Here is a 19,109-nt window from a genome sequence, read left to right on the forward strand (position 1 = left end):
CAAATTTCAGGAGTTTTGAAAGCGTAGATGACATATTTGAGGTCTCATTTCCTCATGAACATGGTAGAATACAACACAGTGTTAAAACTTATATTTGAGTATTTATTGTCTGACTACAACACAAGCATAGGGAATCTGAAATGAAAATGACAGTGACATGCAGCATTAATGTGTCGTAATGTATCTTTGTCCCCTAAGAGGAATATTCCTGTTCAGAGGCAGACTAGGGCAAAAGCTTGTAATACTTTCTGAGTGTGGGAGCACACACTTTTTTCTCTACTTGCCTAAAGCCGTCTCCACTATGCTATTTAATTCTGAAGGGCTCAGGACAATCTATGTACCATTTCTTGCTGCATATCTTGGGGAGGACAGTTTCTGGAGAAGGAGAAGGTATACTTGGGGGAAAAAAGTTATTGTGTAGTGCCTCAATTTTTCTTCCCTGATAATATAAGCTACTAAGCAGCGTGAGCAAACTGGTTCCCTGTCTTTCTCCCTCTGGTTCCTTTTATTTTATTTTATTTGAATTGACAAACTCAACTTCATAGGTCCTAAAAGTTCACAGGTCCTTGTCATGATGACCCCCACCCCCACCCCAGTTTTTCTTTTTCAATTAATTTAGAAACTACTATACTTCTGTATACCTAGGACATTCCCATGTAGAAACTACTACCTTATTTTTAGGTGAGTCAATTTTGCTTATGAACAGGGTTGCCCAAGTGGTATTTTTTGAGGTGGGGTGAGGAATAATAGCAATGTATTTATAATGGCCTTGTGGGATGGATAAGTGGGAATAAGTTCAAGTTACAGAAAGACAGGCTTCAATTAAATATTCGGGAAGGTTAAACTAGGGTTCACTGCTCTCCTGTAACCTTAAAAAAGCAGGATAAGTATTGCATGAAAATAATTCTGGTGCCTATTGCATGACAACTTGTGGCACCACTATTTCATTAGACAGTGCAGTTTAAATAAAGGGAATAACTGATGCTTTATCGATTGCGTGCAAGATTATTGAAACTTGAAAGAGTTTAAGGAGAATCTTAGTATCTGTTCTCAGTTTACTCAAATGCAGCATTTGAGTAAACCATTTCCTTTATAGCATAGCCCTCATGTGCTGCAACAGGGGAGGAAGAGATTAACCGGCTGTCGGGGGACAAAATTTGATTGTTAGGTGCACTAAATTGGCAGGAGGAATCTAGGGTAATGGGGTGACATTTAAAAGTACTCCACGCTGGAAACTGAGCAGGTTCCAAGTTGAGAACATACATTTTAATGTACATTTTCTTGGCTGTTGGACTAGCAGGCATGAACTCATCTACTCTTGGTTCTCACAGCATTACTGAAACAATATTTTGTGTATGTGTGCACCCCCATGCTTGGTATGAAGGTTCTAGTCTGTCATTTTTTTCTCCTTACCCCCTCTCCTCCCCCTGCAAAGCCATCTGCCTTGAATACAGCTTCTCCTGTGAGCTTTGGGGTTGCCCTTCAGCCTCAGCTGTCAAGATATTGATTGACGCAATTTTAATAGCATTTTAAAATACAGTTGTTAAGTTGGGGCAGTGGGACTCTTCTCTTACTCCTCCTTCCTACACCTCCACCACCACCAAAGAGGGGAAGTGTGGTTTTTCAATGACTTTAAACTGCTTCTTGTCTTTGCATGTCGTCTCTTGCACCAAGCGGTGAAACGCATTATCGAGTAGTGCCCAGAAAGTGGTTAACTGCGTTTGACACACGCCAACTCCCTGCCTCCACACTGGATAATTGCATTGTCAACTATTCAGTAAAGTGGCAGGTGACACTGCTGCCGGATTGATTGTCCTAGCATTGAGGCTCCTAAGACTGTCAGCTTCCCAATCGATAGCGTTTACACAAGACACCGTGACTGCATCTGTAACTAATTTCAGTTTGAAACTTGCAAGACACTGTGCTGCCCCTATTTTCTGGCTACATGTGTTTAGTGACTTGCTTCCTCTCTTTGGACCACAGGCTTGATACCATCCTGCTTCACCCCCCTCCTTCCTTGGAAAGTGCATTCCTGTTTTTATTTTGGTGTAGCAGGTGAAGAAATCGATGCTGTGTGCTGTGCCCTCAAAAGCAGGCAGAATTACTGCAGATGGCTAACTAGCAGCTCCAGTTTTGTAATCAATAGCCTGATCAATTGATTAAATTAACACTGATTTTCTTCCGTCTTCCTGGCCTATATGAAAAATTAGTTTGCAGTGAGCATGCAGGTTTGGCTTATAAAATACAGGCCTTGTTATGCTACCCCATGACTCTTTTCTATCAAGTTTGAGTGCATTGTTATTTAAATCAGTGGACAGCAAGGCATGCTGCTTCCACTAGTGCCTTTAAATGGGGACATTGCTCTGGGTTGCTTACCAAACTTGACTACTTCATGCTCGGCTGCTTTAGAAAAGTCGTCCCCTCAGCTTTTCCGCCTTCCTCTGTTATTGGCAGAATTGCAATGTGACTGTGATCCCTGTCAGTGGTGCTTATTGATCCAGTGATGTGAACCTGTTTAGTTATTCAAGATTACTTTAATTCCCCTCTTTCCTTTTTTGTTTTCCCTCGCTCCTTACATGAACAAAAATTCCCCTGAGCCACCTTCATGGAAATTACACCAATGATTGCTAAGCCTCTGCTTGCAAATTTCCCTTTGTATGGCAGCCTTCCACATACAAGCACACAAATGCATGCACGCCTCCTGCTGAACATTAGGCTGGCACAGAACTGGAGGAATTGCCATAGCAGCTTGGATATGGGATCCTCTTTCCAGCTGTATCCACTGTGTGATGGAGGCACAAAGGGGAACTTGTGTAGTGCTCTCAGCCAAGTTCTGAGGTGCTGTTTACAGGAGGAAAAATCCTTTTGCAGGCAACCAGCTTGCCCCCTGAGGCACAGGCTTGATGACTTTCACCTTGGCATGCAGCAGTACCACAAAATATTAATGGCCATAAAATTATACAGCCCCCTCTTAAAGTCTCCTCCTTGGTGTGTTAGTAAAGATGACTACAAGCAGTTGGGATGCAGACTTGCAGCCTAGCCTCTGTTTTCTTACAGCGTGAAAGATGACTTTAGAGTGGCAGCTCTACTACAATGATCCATATGCATGGCCTCAAACACTGAAGACCTATGTGTGTATTTTATAAATCCCATGATCCTGATTAAGTTATTTCATAGCAGCCAGTGAAAACCAGACTTTGCATTTTTCTGTGGTCAGGTTAGTTTTCCATCAACCTGGAGTCATGAACATTACTAATCCAATTCATCTTTACCTGATCGTTTATAGTGCAACAGGGTAATAGAACAATGCAATTTAATAACTAATTCCAACAAACATTAGCCATCAAAGGTTGACTACAGCGATCCTTTCCTTTTGCCCTTTCTTTTTAAAAGAGTCAAGGCAGTTTGCTTTTCCCCAAGCCATTTTTAAAGGAAAGCTACATCCGTGCCACTATGCTCTCTAGATGCTAGTTTGGGGATGTTTCGGCAGCTGAGGAAACAAACACTGCCAAGAGCTGTTCCCAGGAAATGTGTGTGAGGCCTGGCAGCATTAAAACACTTTTATTGCTGCTTTTGGGGGGTGGGGGTGGGGGAGAGTTATTCCTTATCCAGGAAGGAGCAAGCAACACTTTAGGCAAAGCAGGTGAATGAGCTCAGCCAGAGGTTGGTAGATGTTGTGGGAAAAGTAATTAACAAAACCTGCTGTTTTTTTTAGTCTTTAACTAGAGACTGTATTTTTTACCAAATCTCTCTATATTACCCACAAGCGCTGTAAACACTCATCTGATTTCTGGCCATTACAGCCTTGGACAGGTCTGTGCACCAAGTGAGAGGTAGACCATAATTCAGTTTTTGGATATTTTTTATATTGAAGAATCAAGTGTTGTGCCTTGTGCACCTTGAGCACATTAGGGACCAACACTAAAGACTCTTCTGTCGTAGGAGCAGGACAGCCAAGATACGCATGTCATAAGCAGATTAGCTCTTCTGCTCTGCACTAGAGCATTGCTAGAGGTTCTTCTGGCAGGTCATTATTTCATTTGTTACTTATTTATATTTTGGATTTATATCCTGTCAGTTTTACTCAAAAAGAGCCCTCTAGGTGGCTTACAATTTAAAATCAATAACAATACACAGCAACGTATCCATAAATGACAACCAGTGACACACAGTTAAATTATAAGCAGTAGCAACTTCAGTAGGAAGTAATCATGTGTGAGCAAATTTGGAATAATAAATAGTGAGTGAAAACAAATAGTCGATTCTAAGCATTCCGGACAGTGGAACTCTAAAGCCATTGTGTGCTACTACTCACAATGCCTAAATGATAATCAGACAAGTGGGAAATTTACCCTTAAATGCTGTAAAGAATAAAACAGATTCTGTGCTTTATTTGCTTCAGTTCTATTCTTCACTTATATAAAGATGATGTGCAGTCTCATTTCTGTACAGAATATGTTTTTAGCACTAGAAAGTTGCATACATAATGGTAATAAACCAGCCCAACTAAGGATACAGTTGTACCCCAAGACCAGTTGTTGTTTTTTTAAAAAAGTTTTCTTATTGCTAAGGAATTGCAAAGTGAATTACAATGCAACTGCTACTTATAACCAAGCAAAGCACGGTTCACGTATGGCCTTGTTATGATGCACCGTTGCCTGTACTCAGTGCTGGTGCCAGATATTTTGCACCCTAGGTAAGGCTAACCTTGCACACACGCATACCCCCCAAAATGGCTAACTTCAGTTTACAAAAAATGTATTGTAGAAATCATAAAATTCTTCAAAATATAAAATATTACTAGAAATTCATAAGCTATAACAAAAAACAATCTGTAAACTGTGCCCCTAAAAGGTCAGCACTGCGCCCCTCTGAGGTCTGTGCCCTAGGTGGCTGCCTAGTTGGCCTAATGATAGCACTGGCCTCCCTTTACTGAATCCATGGTTCTGAACCCCACCTATAAGCAAAATTGGAATATATTTTTGTTTCTCTAGATTGAGTTGTGCAAGACACCGTATATGTTTCAAGTTTGAATCAGGTGAAATAATATGTTGCCTATCTTTGTGGTAAAAGCAGACTTAAAATACAGGTGGCAGTTTTGTGCACATCCAATTGATTCATGACTGCTGATGCCTGGGTACTTTTGGACTCCACCAACATTTGTAGGGCCCAGGAACAGAATTCCCATGCAAATTGGTCGCCACCTGTATTTATCTTTTTAGAGAAGATGGGCATGCTTGTATATAAAGACTTTAAACTATTTAAAGCGTGGAATGAGCTGTCCATGTTTGTGTGTGAGAGAGAAAGGGGGTGGGGACTTTCTGCGTAATTTCATTCATTTATTTACATTTATACCCTGCACTCTCAATTTAAAGTCATGTTTTCTAATGCAGAAAATCTAAAGCAACAACTAAGCTATAAATACCAATTTTTTTAGGAAAACAGAAATATATTTGCTAGGTACCTTAATGATAGTAGTAAGAGTGCTAGGTAGGTCTCTCTGGGAAGGGTATTCCAAAGAAAAGGCACCATCATTGCAAAGACTGGCTCTGTTACCTTCTGCTGCACTTCCATTTGGTGGGGGCTCCAAGAGAAGAGACAACAGAGGACAATCTCAGTAGATGAGCAGAATGATCCAAGATAAAGTAGTGAAACAGGTATCTGGATGCTGGGCTTTAAAGGTTAAGAACAACCATTTGAATTGAGCTTGGAAAGTTGCCTGGAATCAGCAAAGCTCTTTCAGTACAGACAAGATATGATCTCTACAGCTGGTCCCTGTTGGCTGTTTAGCCTCAGTATTCTAAATTAGCTTCAGTAATCCAACCCAGAATTTACCAGGACATGGCTAACTATGACTAGACTTTCAGGGGCAGGGGTGGGGGGGGTGGGCAGTTATCAGCTTGAGTTGATAGGTCTTTTGTGCTGCTGAGGTTACTTGAGCCTCAAATGATGAATCTGAAAACACTCATAGTCTGAGTACCTGATCCTCTAGAGAGGGTGCAATCACTTTCAGATCTTGTTGAATACCACCTCTCTGCACCTCCGTCTTGTCTAGATTGAATTTCAATTTATTGACCCATATCCAGTCCATTACTTCTCCCAAATACTGAATCAGTACTTTTCTGACTCAGTTGGGGAAAAAGTAGAGCTATTATTGTATAACAGCAATATGGAATGTTCCATTACTTCCAGCTTCCGGAAGTGCAGTTCTATTGCAGCCCCAATTTTATTCGCAACACAAATATAATGGTGTTAGTTAGGGCTTTGCAGCAAGAGGAAAAATATTTACATCTTTTAAAAAATATGTGGGTTTTAGTTCTGGAGTGATGGAATACAAATTCTTTCATGAAAAATAAACTTACTGAAATGGAATGCAGGGAAGATGTAGTTACGCACTTCACCAGTGAACATTCATGTGAGCGCTTACTCTGTATGACGTATAAAATATATATTTGTTTTTAAAGGGCATGGGATTTTATCTTACTAGCATAGTCATGGGTGCTGTTAAACATACAGATGTCTAGCAAAACGGTGCTTCTAGGTTGCACTTCGAGTGGGGAGGCATTAGATTTTTTGGAAGTAAAAGGCCATGTATCTTCCCATCCCAAACGTTCTAGTTTGTTCATGATTGAAAAAACAGACCCACACATTGCATGCAAAAAGAGGATGGGGGAAGCGAAAGTATGTCACAAGAGTGGAAAAGGAAAAAGATGTTGTGTTTATAGTCACCCAAGAGAATAATGCTGAAGTCACCTTCATTAATAAGATAATTAATTCATTTTAATCTAGGTATGCTTGTCATATCATCATATTCCGTGGCAGTGAATGCCACAGACTATTGATGCACTTCTGTTTTGCTTGTAAATGAATTTCATCACACCCTCTAATCTAGAAGTATACCAAGTAGTAGGTCAGTGTTTTCTATTATCCCCCCCCCAAACTGTTCATAATTTCAGTAACACCTATGTCATGCTATATATCTTATCCACTCATACAGAAGAACCGTGGAAACAGATTATAGAAAAATGGTTCTTTAGAAAGGCATAAATAATCATTTTTAAACTCAGAAATTGGAGAGGGGGAGAGCTGTCTAATGTGTGCAGTTTAGATCTAGCCTGCTACACATGTGAAATGGGCCTCTTTACTCATAGCAAAGGTCCTGTGCTCATATCTCTGTGGGGCTGTTTCTTGCTCGGAACTCCTAGAATGTTCAGCATTAACTCAATTTTGGTGCTGGGTCCAGCTGCTCCAAGGCCAGGCAGAGCAGAGCTGTGTACACAGTGCTCGAGGGCTACTGTGCTCTCAAGGTAAGTGATCTTGATAGGTACATTCTGACTGATGAGGGAGTTTGTCTCCCGAACTGTCACAGGGTTTATAGAGGTGCCACTCAACAGTGGTGCTGGAATTGCTTGTCAAGCAGCCGCCTACAAGAGCAATGGGGATCGGAGACAGAACAGTAACTTTGTTTTTTCTTGGCTTAATGGCTCCCGAGTCTGACCTGCATGCTCACTCTTGTTTGTCTGGACCTTTAGAAAGGCATCTTGGATTAAGACTGTCAGAAAATGGTGTTGCTTTAGCTTCAGTAGGGTTAGTTATATCACCAAAAGTAAATGGTATTCAGCCAAAAGCTAGCAGATTGAAAGAATGAGTTGGCAAAATTATTTTCTCTAAGGAATGCCAAATTGGGAATTAAGAAGCTTACGACACAATTTTAATAATTTTAAACTTCAGTGATGAGGCAATACACTCGCCTCATCCGAAAGCAAAAACATGCTTTATCCCTTTAAAACTTTTCTTCTTCTTCTTCTTCTTCTTCTTCTTCTTCTTCTGCTTTGAGTCTATTTAAGCTGCTGCATAAATACTAGTTAATAACACGATAGCATGCTTTGTGTTCTTTTAACCACTCCAGATGAGAAGACATCAAAATGGGCCTAAATACACAGCATTTTATTCTGATTAGTCATATTTGGAAGAATGTGGTGATGCCCAATGGCTTTAAACAGAGATTTAGCAAATTCTTGGAGGATAGCCCTGTCAGCTGCTACTGGACATGATTACTAAATGGAACCTCCATCTTCAAAGGTGGTCTCCTGGTTACCCATTGCTGGGGCTAGCCGCACAGGAGGTTGCATGACTTGAAAGTACTGAATGATAAGAAAGGGGGAACTTAATCTGGAACAAAGTTAATCATGACCTTTACTGCCCTCTGGGGGCTGGGTTTGGCCAAGATTCTGCCTTGGAATCTGATTTGTATCCCATTCAACAGCCCTGGAATTTGTGAAATGTAAGAGAACGTATCTAAGCACTAGTCTGCCCAATCTTAAATTTAATAATTTCTAGAACAGCAGGCATAGGTTCCAAGTAGGCTTCAGACCCAGCACATATATTTTTGAAAACAAAACAGTTCTCTTTCCCAAGCAGAGCCCAACCATCTTCTCTGAACCAGTGCAATTTTTTAAATTTTTTTTTAATGCACCTCCTCTCTCCCGCACCTGAAGTCCTAACTTAAAAATTCATTGCTTTCTGGCTGCTACAAGGGAAATGTTGCCAGTGGTGTTCAGGATGAGATTGCTGGCCAGGGAACTGAGGAAGCAGTGAGCTAGCCTAGATGAGTGAGGCTTGGGGATTTCATTGATGCATGCATGCACAATCCCACATCCTGCAGCTTTCTCCTCTACATAAATGGTTACTTTCTAAGCGAGACGGTGGTAGGACTGAAATAAGCTTTGAAGTGTCTGAGAGCAAAGGTTTTCTGTTTTATTTTACAGTTAGAATTTGAAGCAAGGACTGCCCTTTTGTTGATAACATTAAGAATTGACAGGGAGGCAGCAGGAGAGGCTTATGCAGTATGAGTCCATTACCAGAAAGGCCCCGATTGCCTACCAATTAATAGATCTTAATGGCTGATTTATGAGCAGGACCCAGGCAGATTCATATGGGTACAGACTTTTCCTCAAATAGCCTACAAATTAAGAAAGGGATATGCATTCATAAACATGGAGGACAAATTGGTTTGAACCCTAAAAGCTAGTATGATTATGTCAGGTAAGAGGTCTGGTCTCCCTGAAATGCATTGCCCCAAGCAGCAACCACCTGGGTATATTAGAACCATTAGCCTTATGGGCAGGGAAGTCATGGAATTGCCTTCAAGCATTTTTGTTGGAATTCTTCTCTGTCTTGGACTTCCTGTCCTTTTCCCCACTCAGGGTGGAATTGCGCTTGTGCCAAAGACAAGTAGTGTGGTTATTGTTTTTTAGATTTTTACACTTCATATGCACGTGTGCATGCACATATGTGCACACATAGCAGCTATGATCCTATTGGGTTGTCCTGCTTTTATAAACCCCATTTAATTCATTTATAAAGGTTCTTGTCCAGAAATCTGGTTTGAATGAGCCTGGGATGAATAATTAATGTAAATCAGTTTAGACCTCCAATATTTAAACAGCTGCTGGCGTGTTTTCACTGGCTCTGTACAGTGAAAAAATGTGAGTTGGGACACAAAAGTGTAACAAAAGCCTTGACCCTGTTGGAATCGTCCCTATATCCAACTTTATGCTGGGCACAGGGTCCCTTTTTATAGGTAGTGTCAGCCATGTAGGAGTCACTCTTGAGATTCTGGAGATACTATAATGTTACCCAGTGGCTACTCAAGAATTAAAAAATAAATAAATCTCCCTCAGTTACTGCATCATAGAGCAGAGACCCATGACTTTCTGAAGCTGGCAGGTAGATTGCTTATGCATCAATTCTTCCTGTAAATGCATGAACTTGTTTTGTTCCACACAATGAGAACTCCAGACCACTTCTGCCACCCATAACACTTCTGTTGTGCTCTCCTGATGAAGCATAAGAAGCTTTACAGACTTACTGGTAATTTTCCTTCTCTGGCAAAGTCAGTTGACTGGAGGACAGAAAGGTAGGATGCTAAGTGTTGACTACAGTAAGTAAATTTCATGTGCATACATGCACAGCATTCCAAAATATGAAAGAAGAAAGATAGGCGAATAGAACTTTTATGCATAATGAGTAATGCAACATTTTCTTAATTTACATTTTCTGGTTGCAGAATTTATTATTGTATTTAACGAAATGTATATACCACTTGCTAGGCTTCTTGTAAAGGGCATAGAAGTTTTGCTGCAATCAAGTGGTATGTATGTTTTGTTAAATAAAGTAGTGACAACATTCCCCTAGTGTTCTGCAGTATCACCAAATCTTGCAAGTGATTCTGTAAGTCAGTATGAGATTTTTCTTTCCTTCCTTTTCTCTTCTCTCCCCGCCCCCACCCTGTGGCTATGGCCATTTCTAGCCAGCCACCCATTTCAATTTTTAAGCCTCTTAAATACAGTACTATGGGCTATAGTCAACTAACTTGTTGGGCAGGTTGGCATAGCTTGGGGAAAACAGCCTGGCAGACCAAGATTGGGCCAGGATTTGACAATATTTACTGGGTTCTAACAAGAATTTCAGAAAATAAAGTTTCAACAGAGAGAAATCTGATCAAAATTCTACTTACGACTCTTCCTTCTATCAGGAACCCATGTTAGCCTTGCCCACATACTGTCTCATTAGGACTTAATTTCAGGCTTGGTTGAAATGAGACTATGATCATACTTTAGGTTCCTTCAAGGTGCAGCATCATAGGCTTCTCTCTTCTACTTTGCAGTCTTTGAACTGAGCTTCCTGAGCAGATATAGAAAAATGCAACTGTGAAAAGGAGATTCTTGTCTCTGACTTTGTATGGTAAACTTTTGTTGCTTGTACTGTGTTCTGGTAGCTTAATTTGACATATAGGACAAGAAATTGGATTTCCTAAAAGCTGCTTCTTCCCATTTTTGTATCAATTCTGTTACTGAAGTGAAGCAGAGATGAAATTCATTTCTATTCAAGATTTCCTCCAGCCTCAAATCTTGTTCTACATCTTTAATATAGATGGCATTCAGATCACAGCCCAGGTCAAGCCATAACTTCTGCTTTGTATTTGAGAGATGGTGGGAAAGAAAGAAGCTTGTGTGTTTAGAGGTTGGGCTTTTTAGAAGTTACAAGCTAAATTATACCTGATACTGGCATACTGCAGGCCAGTATCTGTGTGACCTCATTGTCTCTACCAGTGTGAAATAGCACTCATGCTCTTTGGGCAACTATGGAAAAGTACCACAGTCTTTAGCAACTCTGTCCTGTTTTAAATCTAAATAAACTGAAAAGTTGGTACTTGCTAGACAAACCATTGCTGAGGAGGCTTCAAAATCCTGGGCAATTTGGGGTACTTTCAGATGTGGGCGTTACAACATAAATAAGTTACAAAAATCCAGTTTTTCTATGTGTGGGTTTTAGCAGATAAGTTTCCACAAATTCCATTTTTTCAGTCATGAATATTCATTGCTATTCTGTTTTCTACACCAGTGGGTAGAAATTGATGGAAAGTATCTGGGCTGTTTTTCTGTCCCTTATGTCAGTCATTCCCCATCCTTTCCCCCCCATCCACTACTGTTCTGGGGATTTTTGCAGGTATTTCAGTTCCTGTGCATGCACATCTTTAAAGAAAAGCAAAAACTAGGAAGTCTGCAGGAGCAAACATTAGCAACCTTAGTTATCATTTTTCACAGTGGACAAAATTGAGGTGTGCAAAGGCTAGCCAGGATTTCTCTATAAACTGTATTGCCAAATTGTGTGTTGTCTTGAAAACATGGCATCCAACTACCATTGCAAAATGGCAGAAAATATCTGAGCTAACTTCTTTTGAAAGTAGTATTCTAGAGCAAAAGTGAGAGAGGTTGCTGATTTTTTTCTTTCCAAACATGTCCCCTTCCTGGAAAGTTGCTCTGGAAGCTCAGGGGACCATCTGAAACAACATGGGAGATGGCACTGAAAGGTTAAGGGAAAATCTGCAAAATATGCCGCCACCCTCTTCCTCCTAGAGGAGGAATGGAGCCCTTCCATTTTCAGAGGTTGAAATAGAAACTTACTCATAGAAAAATAAGTTCCACACTACAGCCCAAAGTGGGTAAACAAAACAATTTTGCTTTAAAATCCTTCATTTGAGCTGTATAACACTGAATTATCTGAGTGCAGAATCTGGGATTCTAGCACAGAATTTTCGACTGCCCATAAGAGAGTTGTACAGGCAAGTACAATATTAGACTTAGGGGCTGGTGCAACTGAAAGGAATGAAAGGTTGATGGAGGGATTTTGCATTTGTGCATAAAGTCTAGATGCCAGATTTATGACTAGGATTGGATGCCTCTGGTAATTTGAGACGGGGATATTCCTTATAACATCACTCGATTTTTGCTTCTGTCCATTCAATACTAAATATACTCCTTTCTTTGAAACACCTCCAATAAACAACACCTTTGTCCCCTTGGCTCTCTGCTCATTAAAATCTTTGTGATGTGATCTAACCCAGTGCATGGGCACGGGGTGGGGTGGGGGTGGGATGGCAAGCAATTCAGTTTTATGAAATTGTAAAGATCATGAAGGAAGTGATGATAGTGTTTGGAACCAGTTTCCTTCCTGCACACAAAAGTATTCTGCTTTACATATCAGTTTATGTGTGGTCCATCAAGCCTGCATTGAACCCTTATTTCTCACTTCCCCATTTTTGCATTTGGAGTCTATAGAATTCTTCTGTGGTATACAAGCCTGGAGTGTGTTTTTCATCTCCCATATTAATTGGATGTTTCTACGCATTTACCACCTCCTGTTTGCAACAAACCTAATAAATCACAGACTTGCTAGTTTTTGGCTTGAGTACACTTTTTCTGTTGTTGAGCAGTTCTGGTTCCCAGTCCAGTTTATCTCTGACAGACTGTGTCATGACTCACAATTCTCTTTGCTCCCCCAGCGCTCTCTGTCTCTCTATATAGAGAAAGAGATTTATAGATCAAGATATATCGTGATCTCTCTTCATACTTATGAAATTTTACAATGTTACCATTGTATTACATACAGTTGAGACAGGGAGATAGCCTGGATCAAACCATAGCTAAAATGAGCCTGGAGGAAAGTTACTGCTGGAAACCTATGCAGCTAAAAGACTGCTTTCTCTCTCCCATGCCATCTTTCCCCTCCCCTAGACTTGCCCAGGCCACATTTTGTTCCTCTGTGCCCTGTGGTGACACATTGCACATCTTTTTTTTTCCTTCAGGGTCCGGGTTTGTCATGTGCAGCGGCAAGGAGAATCCAGACAGTGATGCTGACCTTGATGTGGATGGAGATGACACACTGGAATATGGAAAGCCACAGTATCATTTTCTAGAGGTGCTGAACTCCCACCAAGAGACTGTGGCTCTGCTGTGCCACTGAAACTCTTGCTGCTCTTGCCTAATTCATACGTTTTCATTCAGTTAGGAGAGGATTCCACAAGTTCCCTGTTCACTGAAATTGCTCTGTTAGCAACTTTATTTACTAGTCATGAGCTGGGTAGTAATTTCACCAGTTCCAGCATCTGATTCGTCGCTGAGGAGCGATGATTTCCTCCTCTGCTGTTTTAAGATGAGCATGTTCTTATTATCAAACAGCTGTTATTGTGTTTACACGTTCCTTGTGGTGAAAGGAACCTTGTGGTCTTTGGAATGCATTCTTTAGTACTTCAGAATTTCTGGTGCCATTCTAATTGGTGCACTATATTGAATTTGTATGGTGTGTGTGTGTGTAGAAACTAGCCTAGTGTGGAAAGGTACATTCACATTCATTGATCTGCCCATTTTGCATCTGCCCCTGCTCACCACTGCTGTGTGGGCCCCAGAAAAAGTTACCCAGAAGGAAATGTGGCCCTTGGACTACAAACAGTTCCTACCCATCCCTCAAAGGAATTCTTGGCTGCTCTGCCTTGATGGCTTGGGATAAGCAGTGAAAGCTTCTTATTCATCAGGCTGTGCTCTCCTTAACCCTCCATGCTTAGATACACAGAGGCAGATATCATTCCATGCACTGGGGAAGAACCAGGTGAAGCCAAGGAGAGAGAGGCGCTTCGAGGTGCAGTCCTAAAGTAAGTGTGGACTTTTAAAAGTACTGTCTGGGAGTGGAGCAGGACATGCTTCATGGTGCTGGGTGGGCGGTGAGGACGTTTCTCAAAGCAGATATATCATATCAGTGTGAGATGCAAGGCAGGAAGAACTTCGGAAGCAGCTACTTGCAAAGAAATGGTTACCCATCTATAACACAGCAGTAAAGTCCCACCCTACTCCTTGGCCACATTTATGCCAAAGGTAGTAGTTCTTGTTCTTTGAGAAATTAAATCCTGACTCTGGACATAGCACCTCGTACATGGGGCATTGTTCACTGGAAAAAACTCTCAGCTCGCCCATTAGAAATATTAAAATCAGGTAGATTTGTATAATACTGATGAGCTTATTTATTTACAGTTGAGAAATATAGGCTTTGTACAATTTAGAATTTTTGATAAGACCCACATTATGAATTTTTGACAACAGGGCAGGGTGCAAAAGTTTTTCATTGTGTGAATAAGGAAAGGAGAAGGGGTGGAAACCCTGTTAAGCATGCTTGTGCCCCATTTGAAATAAGTAAGACAAGTGCATACAGATCATAGAATTGTAGAGTTTGAAGGGACTACAAGGACCATCTAGTCCAAACCCCTGCAATGCAGGAATATCAAACCCATATACTGAGTCAATCATTGGTCCATCTAGCTTAGTATTATTCACATCAGCCTTTGCAGATGTTTTCTACAACTTCCATCAGGTGCAGTCAACGCATCCATGCTGACTGAAACTGATGGGAGTTGTAGTCCAAAACAAACTGGGGGGACCAGGTTGGTGAAGGTCAGTCTACATTAAATATTTGAGGCTGTCTGTGGTTTCATATAGGGGTCTTACCTGCAAATGTCAGGGACCTTTTACATGTAAATAATGTGTTCTGTCACTGAACTATGACCCTTCCCCTTCAGTGGATTAATTTTGATTTTTAAAAAAAGCTACTAGCACTCTTTGACCAGATCTCATTAAACGATAGGGAAGCCTTTTTCCACTGGTTAAGGTGGTACTCAAGAGTAGTTTTTTCAAGTGACTCTGGCAATTACAAATCACAGTGACTGAACCACTGGCAAAAGCAGCTAAATCCCCCAGATCATTCTGGATTCTGGTAGGATCCATAAGTGTCTAGGAGTTGACCACTTTAATGGATCTCAAGGTCCTTGCAGTGTTGATTATGTATTCTGGGCTGCTGTCTGCTAGACTTCTCCACAGGCCTTGTGTGGAAGATTCTGGAAAGCATTTCAGGCAAATAACTGAATGGGTGTTAACAGAGAGCTAAGAAATGGATTGGTTTTTCAAGCCCTCTGCCCTGTGTGGAAACAGCACTTACATTGCTCCAGTCTCTTAGGCTGAGTGAGCCTTGGAGGTCAAGGTTGAAGAGATTGATAGAGCAGTGAAATGAAGTTTTCCTACTGCTTAGCTTGTTACAAGCAGTGGCCTGAAATCAGATTTCACTTCATAGAAACACATATCTGCCTCATACTATTGCTGCCTCCAGTAATTTGAATTGACAGTGACTAATATTTGATGTTGAAAGGAAGGCAGAAATGCTAGGGTGTTAGTGGGGAGTTCTGATGGTTAACCTGCCCTATCCCTATAGCCCATAGTAGGTGGTAGCAATAATTTAAGCAATGTAATAATAATTTATTATTTATACCCCACCCATCTGGCTGGGTTTTCCCCGCCACTCTGGACGGCTTCCAACAAAATATTAAAAATACAGTAAAGTAACAGTAATTTAAAATTACGAAAACAGTGAGAGTATCTCTAGGTATGCTTAAATTTAGCCATTTAACGTCTGCATGGATGCTTCTGAAAAAAATGCTATTTTAAGTATCAGTGAGTCTTGTTGAGAAAGAATTTCCACAGTTTGTAGGGAGTTATGGAAATCATTTCTGCATGCTATTCAAAGCTTAGCATGTGGCTGACACAAGTAAAGGGAGGTCTTGGTGCACTCTTGGTAAATCTTAAGAAAGTGACAGAACAGAAGATGAAAGGTGGGCTCTAAGTTCTGTAAATGCTTAAATCACTCAAGAACTAGAATCCTGAATTGCATGCAGAAGATGACAAGGAGTCAGTAAAGATGTAGCATTGGTGTAATCCACTCTTAACCCACCATTGCAGTAGCTGCATTCTGCGCTGACTAGAACATGTCTTATCTTCCCTTCCAGTGGATACATAGTTATGGCTAGGCCTGGAAGGCCTCTGTTCAAATTCATCTTCTGCTAGGGATTCATTGCATGGGCGGACAGATTTTTTTCTCAGTTTCCCATATGTAAAATGAAAATAATAGTGTCCTGCTTTAACACAGTTGTGAGAGTAAACACAAATTGATTGTAAGGCAATTGACAAACTTTATACTATGTACATAATCATTCCTAATAATGGTGAGAAGAAATGCATGCTGTGGGATTTTTCCTGGGACAAATTTTCACTGCTGTCTCTTTTTCCAGTGGTGGCACGCCTAGTACCCGAATAACACCAGAATTTTCTAAGTGGGCAAGTGACGGTGAGTGTAAGATATATATGTGGCAATCTGTTGTGTTGGCTTGCATAGTGACAATCGGTATTTTATGGTGCAGTTTTAGTATTCAGCATATTGGGAGTATTATTATTCCTGTGTGCCCAACACCAGAGATCTGAAGTAGTGTAATAGAGTGGTTACCAGCTTTTGAGTTTTGATAGGAGAATCCATGCAGCAGTTTAATTTGTGCTCCTGGAGATGGAGACAGGTTATTGCCTCCATTTTCAAATAGAAAAAACTGAAACTATGGAGTCACCCAGAGAAGATTATGGTGCATTATTTCTATCCCACACTTCTGCTAAATGCCCCCAGAGTGTTCTGGAATATAACCCAAGTCCCAAGAAGTTTGAATATGATTTTCTGGCTTTGAATCCTGTGACTAGCCTGCAATGCATTCTCATTCCTCTTGGTTTGGAGGATGATTTGAGACACATGAAAGCTTTCCATTTATTACCATAATTGTGTTTGAGGTTATTATGCATTCTGAGATAGCAAATCCCACCCCCTGCTTTTTTGCCTTCTATAGATAATGCATGCCAGTGTCACAGTATTTGTTTATATTACTAAATGATCAGCCATTAATATCTTTCTCAGAAGCCTTCAGAGGTAAGATGTATAAGACCTTTTCAGTTCTGGGATTTTAACTTTGAAATGCCTGCCCAAGAAGGTTCATCTGGCTCTGGGTCTGATGCAATTTCAGTGCCTTTTGAGATATCTTTTTAATTTTCGATGTGTTTTGGTTTTTCACCCTTTTAATGCAATACTTTTATCTGGCTTCTGTTCATATTCTGCATTTTAGATACCGTACTTTTCTCTCTATAACACGCAGATTTTTTTCTCCTAAAAAGTAAGGGGAAATGTCTGTGCGTGTTACTGAGCGAATGTGTGGTCCCTGGAGTCGACCCTCCCAAGCGCAGGGGCAAAAATCAGGCAAAAATCCAATCGCGCGCGTCAGGGAGAAGGGAGCTCCGTGAGAGAGGAAGCTGTTGCTTTCCTGCATTCTGCCTCAGGGTCTTACTGCCCACCCTCTTCTGTTTCGGTTGCTGTTTGCTCAAACGGAACAAAGAGCAGGCAAATCCCCTCCCCTCCGGGCAACCCCTCCCCCTCCAGGCAAGCAGAGGGGAAAGGAAAGGATCGCGTCCTTCCTTCTAATTCCTCTCCGTGCTCTGGTGCTGCTGCATCCAGGGAAGCATTTTAGGGACTCGCAGGCAGCCGGAAAACATGCAGGTGGGGGGGGGGCTGGCTTGGGTGTATGGGGGGGAAACTTTTGCCTTCCTTTCCTCCCTCCCGTTAAACCCCTCTCCTGCATTCTTAGCCAGCTGCTTCTCTGCACACCCCTCTCGTGCTCCTTGTCCCTTCTGTGTTTTTCCTTCCCTCCCCACTTAAAACGTGGTTACAAAGCACGGATCCACATGGATCTTCAGGATCTTTGCATTGGGTCACCCCAAATTCACCATCAGATCACATAGCATGTCCATGGCTACAGCCTGCACCAAAAAATCACGCACCCACTGTTGCCTGGGGCTGCAATGGTGCAAAAATGTGGTTACAAAGCATGGATCCTCAGGATCTTTGCATTGGGTCACCCCAAATTCACCATCAGATTACATAGCATGTCCATGGCTACAGCCTGCACCAAAAAAATCACACACCCACTGTTGCCTGGGGCCACAATGGTGCAAAAACGTGGTTACAAAGCACAGATCCACAGGGATTCTCAGGATTTTTGCATTGGGCCACCCCAAACTCACCATCAGATCACATGTCTGTGGCCACAGCATGAGGCACAAAAATGATACACCCACTGTTTCATTCAAAATTTCCCCCCCTTGTTTTCCTCCTCTAAAAACGATGTGCGTGTTATGATCAGGTGCGTGTTATAGAGCGAAAAATACGGTACATGATCTTTATATGAATTGTTTTATTTTCTTTCTGGTAACTGCGTAGAAGCAGTGGACTGAAGAACAGGATAAAACTTTTCATAAGAAATGTAAAATATTTATTTTAAGGTATAAACAGGGCAGCGTTCATGAAGTCCCACCATTTTTATTCTCTCAACCCTGTGAGATAGTTCGGTGTTTGAGAGAAATTGCACTTCTAGGAGCTTGATGACTAGGGTGTCCATAGTCCAAATCCCACTCTCTCTCTCTGATATTGCCTCTCGGTTGCTATAACTATTGACAAGTGACATTTGCATACAGGTTAGAAAAAAGATGGGGTGCTAATAGAAAGTATGGCTGGAAGTTCCCAGGCAGGATTTATTGATTGGGGGGGGGGAGAGAATTCTGCATTTGGAGTAGAGGGATATTTTAAATAAGTTTGGTGATCATTATTTTCTGGGGGTTTTTTCTGTGTGATTCCACATTCTTGTTTGTGATTTCACACCATTTTCTTTATCCATGGTATTAAAGAATAAAATATTATCACTATGGAAATTAACTCAGGAATTGGGACAATACTGTGCAAGTAGAGTTCAATTCCAGTTAAACTCCTGAGAAGTTCCAATGGTAGCTGTCCTGCAATGATTTTGATTTATTATATTTCTGTGCTGCTTTTCATTCAAATGAATCCCAAAGCAGCTTACAAAC

At 41.1% G+C, this 19,109-nt stretch overlaps 1 protein-coding gene across 13 annotated transcripts in view; it reads left to right on the plus strand.

Annotated features, from left to right (window-relative positions):
* RNF220 (ring finger protein 220) overlaps positions 1-19,109 on the plus strand; it is a 325,409-nt gene that overhangs the window by 272,501 nt on the left and 33,799 nt on the right. For 12 of the 13 annotated variants that reach the window (XM_081865514.1, XM_081865518.1, XM_081865513.1 and 9 more), the window contains 3 exons: positions 13,151-13,247; positions 13,907-13,993; positions 16,451-16,506. The exons of the other annotated variant lie outside the window; for it this stretch is intronic. In XM_081865514.1, the coding sequence (XP_081721640.1) occupies positions 13,151-13,247; positions 13,907-13,993; positions 16,451-16,506 (240 nt within the window). The remainder of the gene's footprint in view (positions 1-13,150; positions 13,248-13,906; positions 13,994-16,450; positions 16,507-19,109) is intronic. 13 annotated transcript variants of the gene reach the window in all.

The sequence above is a fragment of the Podarcis erhardii genome (assembly GCF_964252035.2).
Source record: "Podarcis erhardii genome assembly, chromosome: 6".
In the NCBI taxonomy this organism is placed as follows: domain Eukaryota; kingdom Metazoa; phylum Chordata; class Lepidosauria; order Squamata; family Lacertidae; genus Podarcis; species Podarcis erhardii.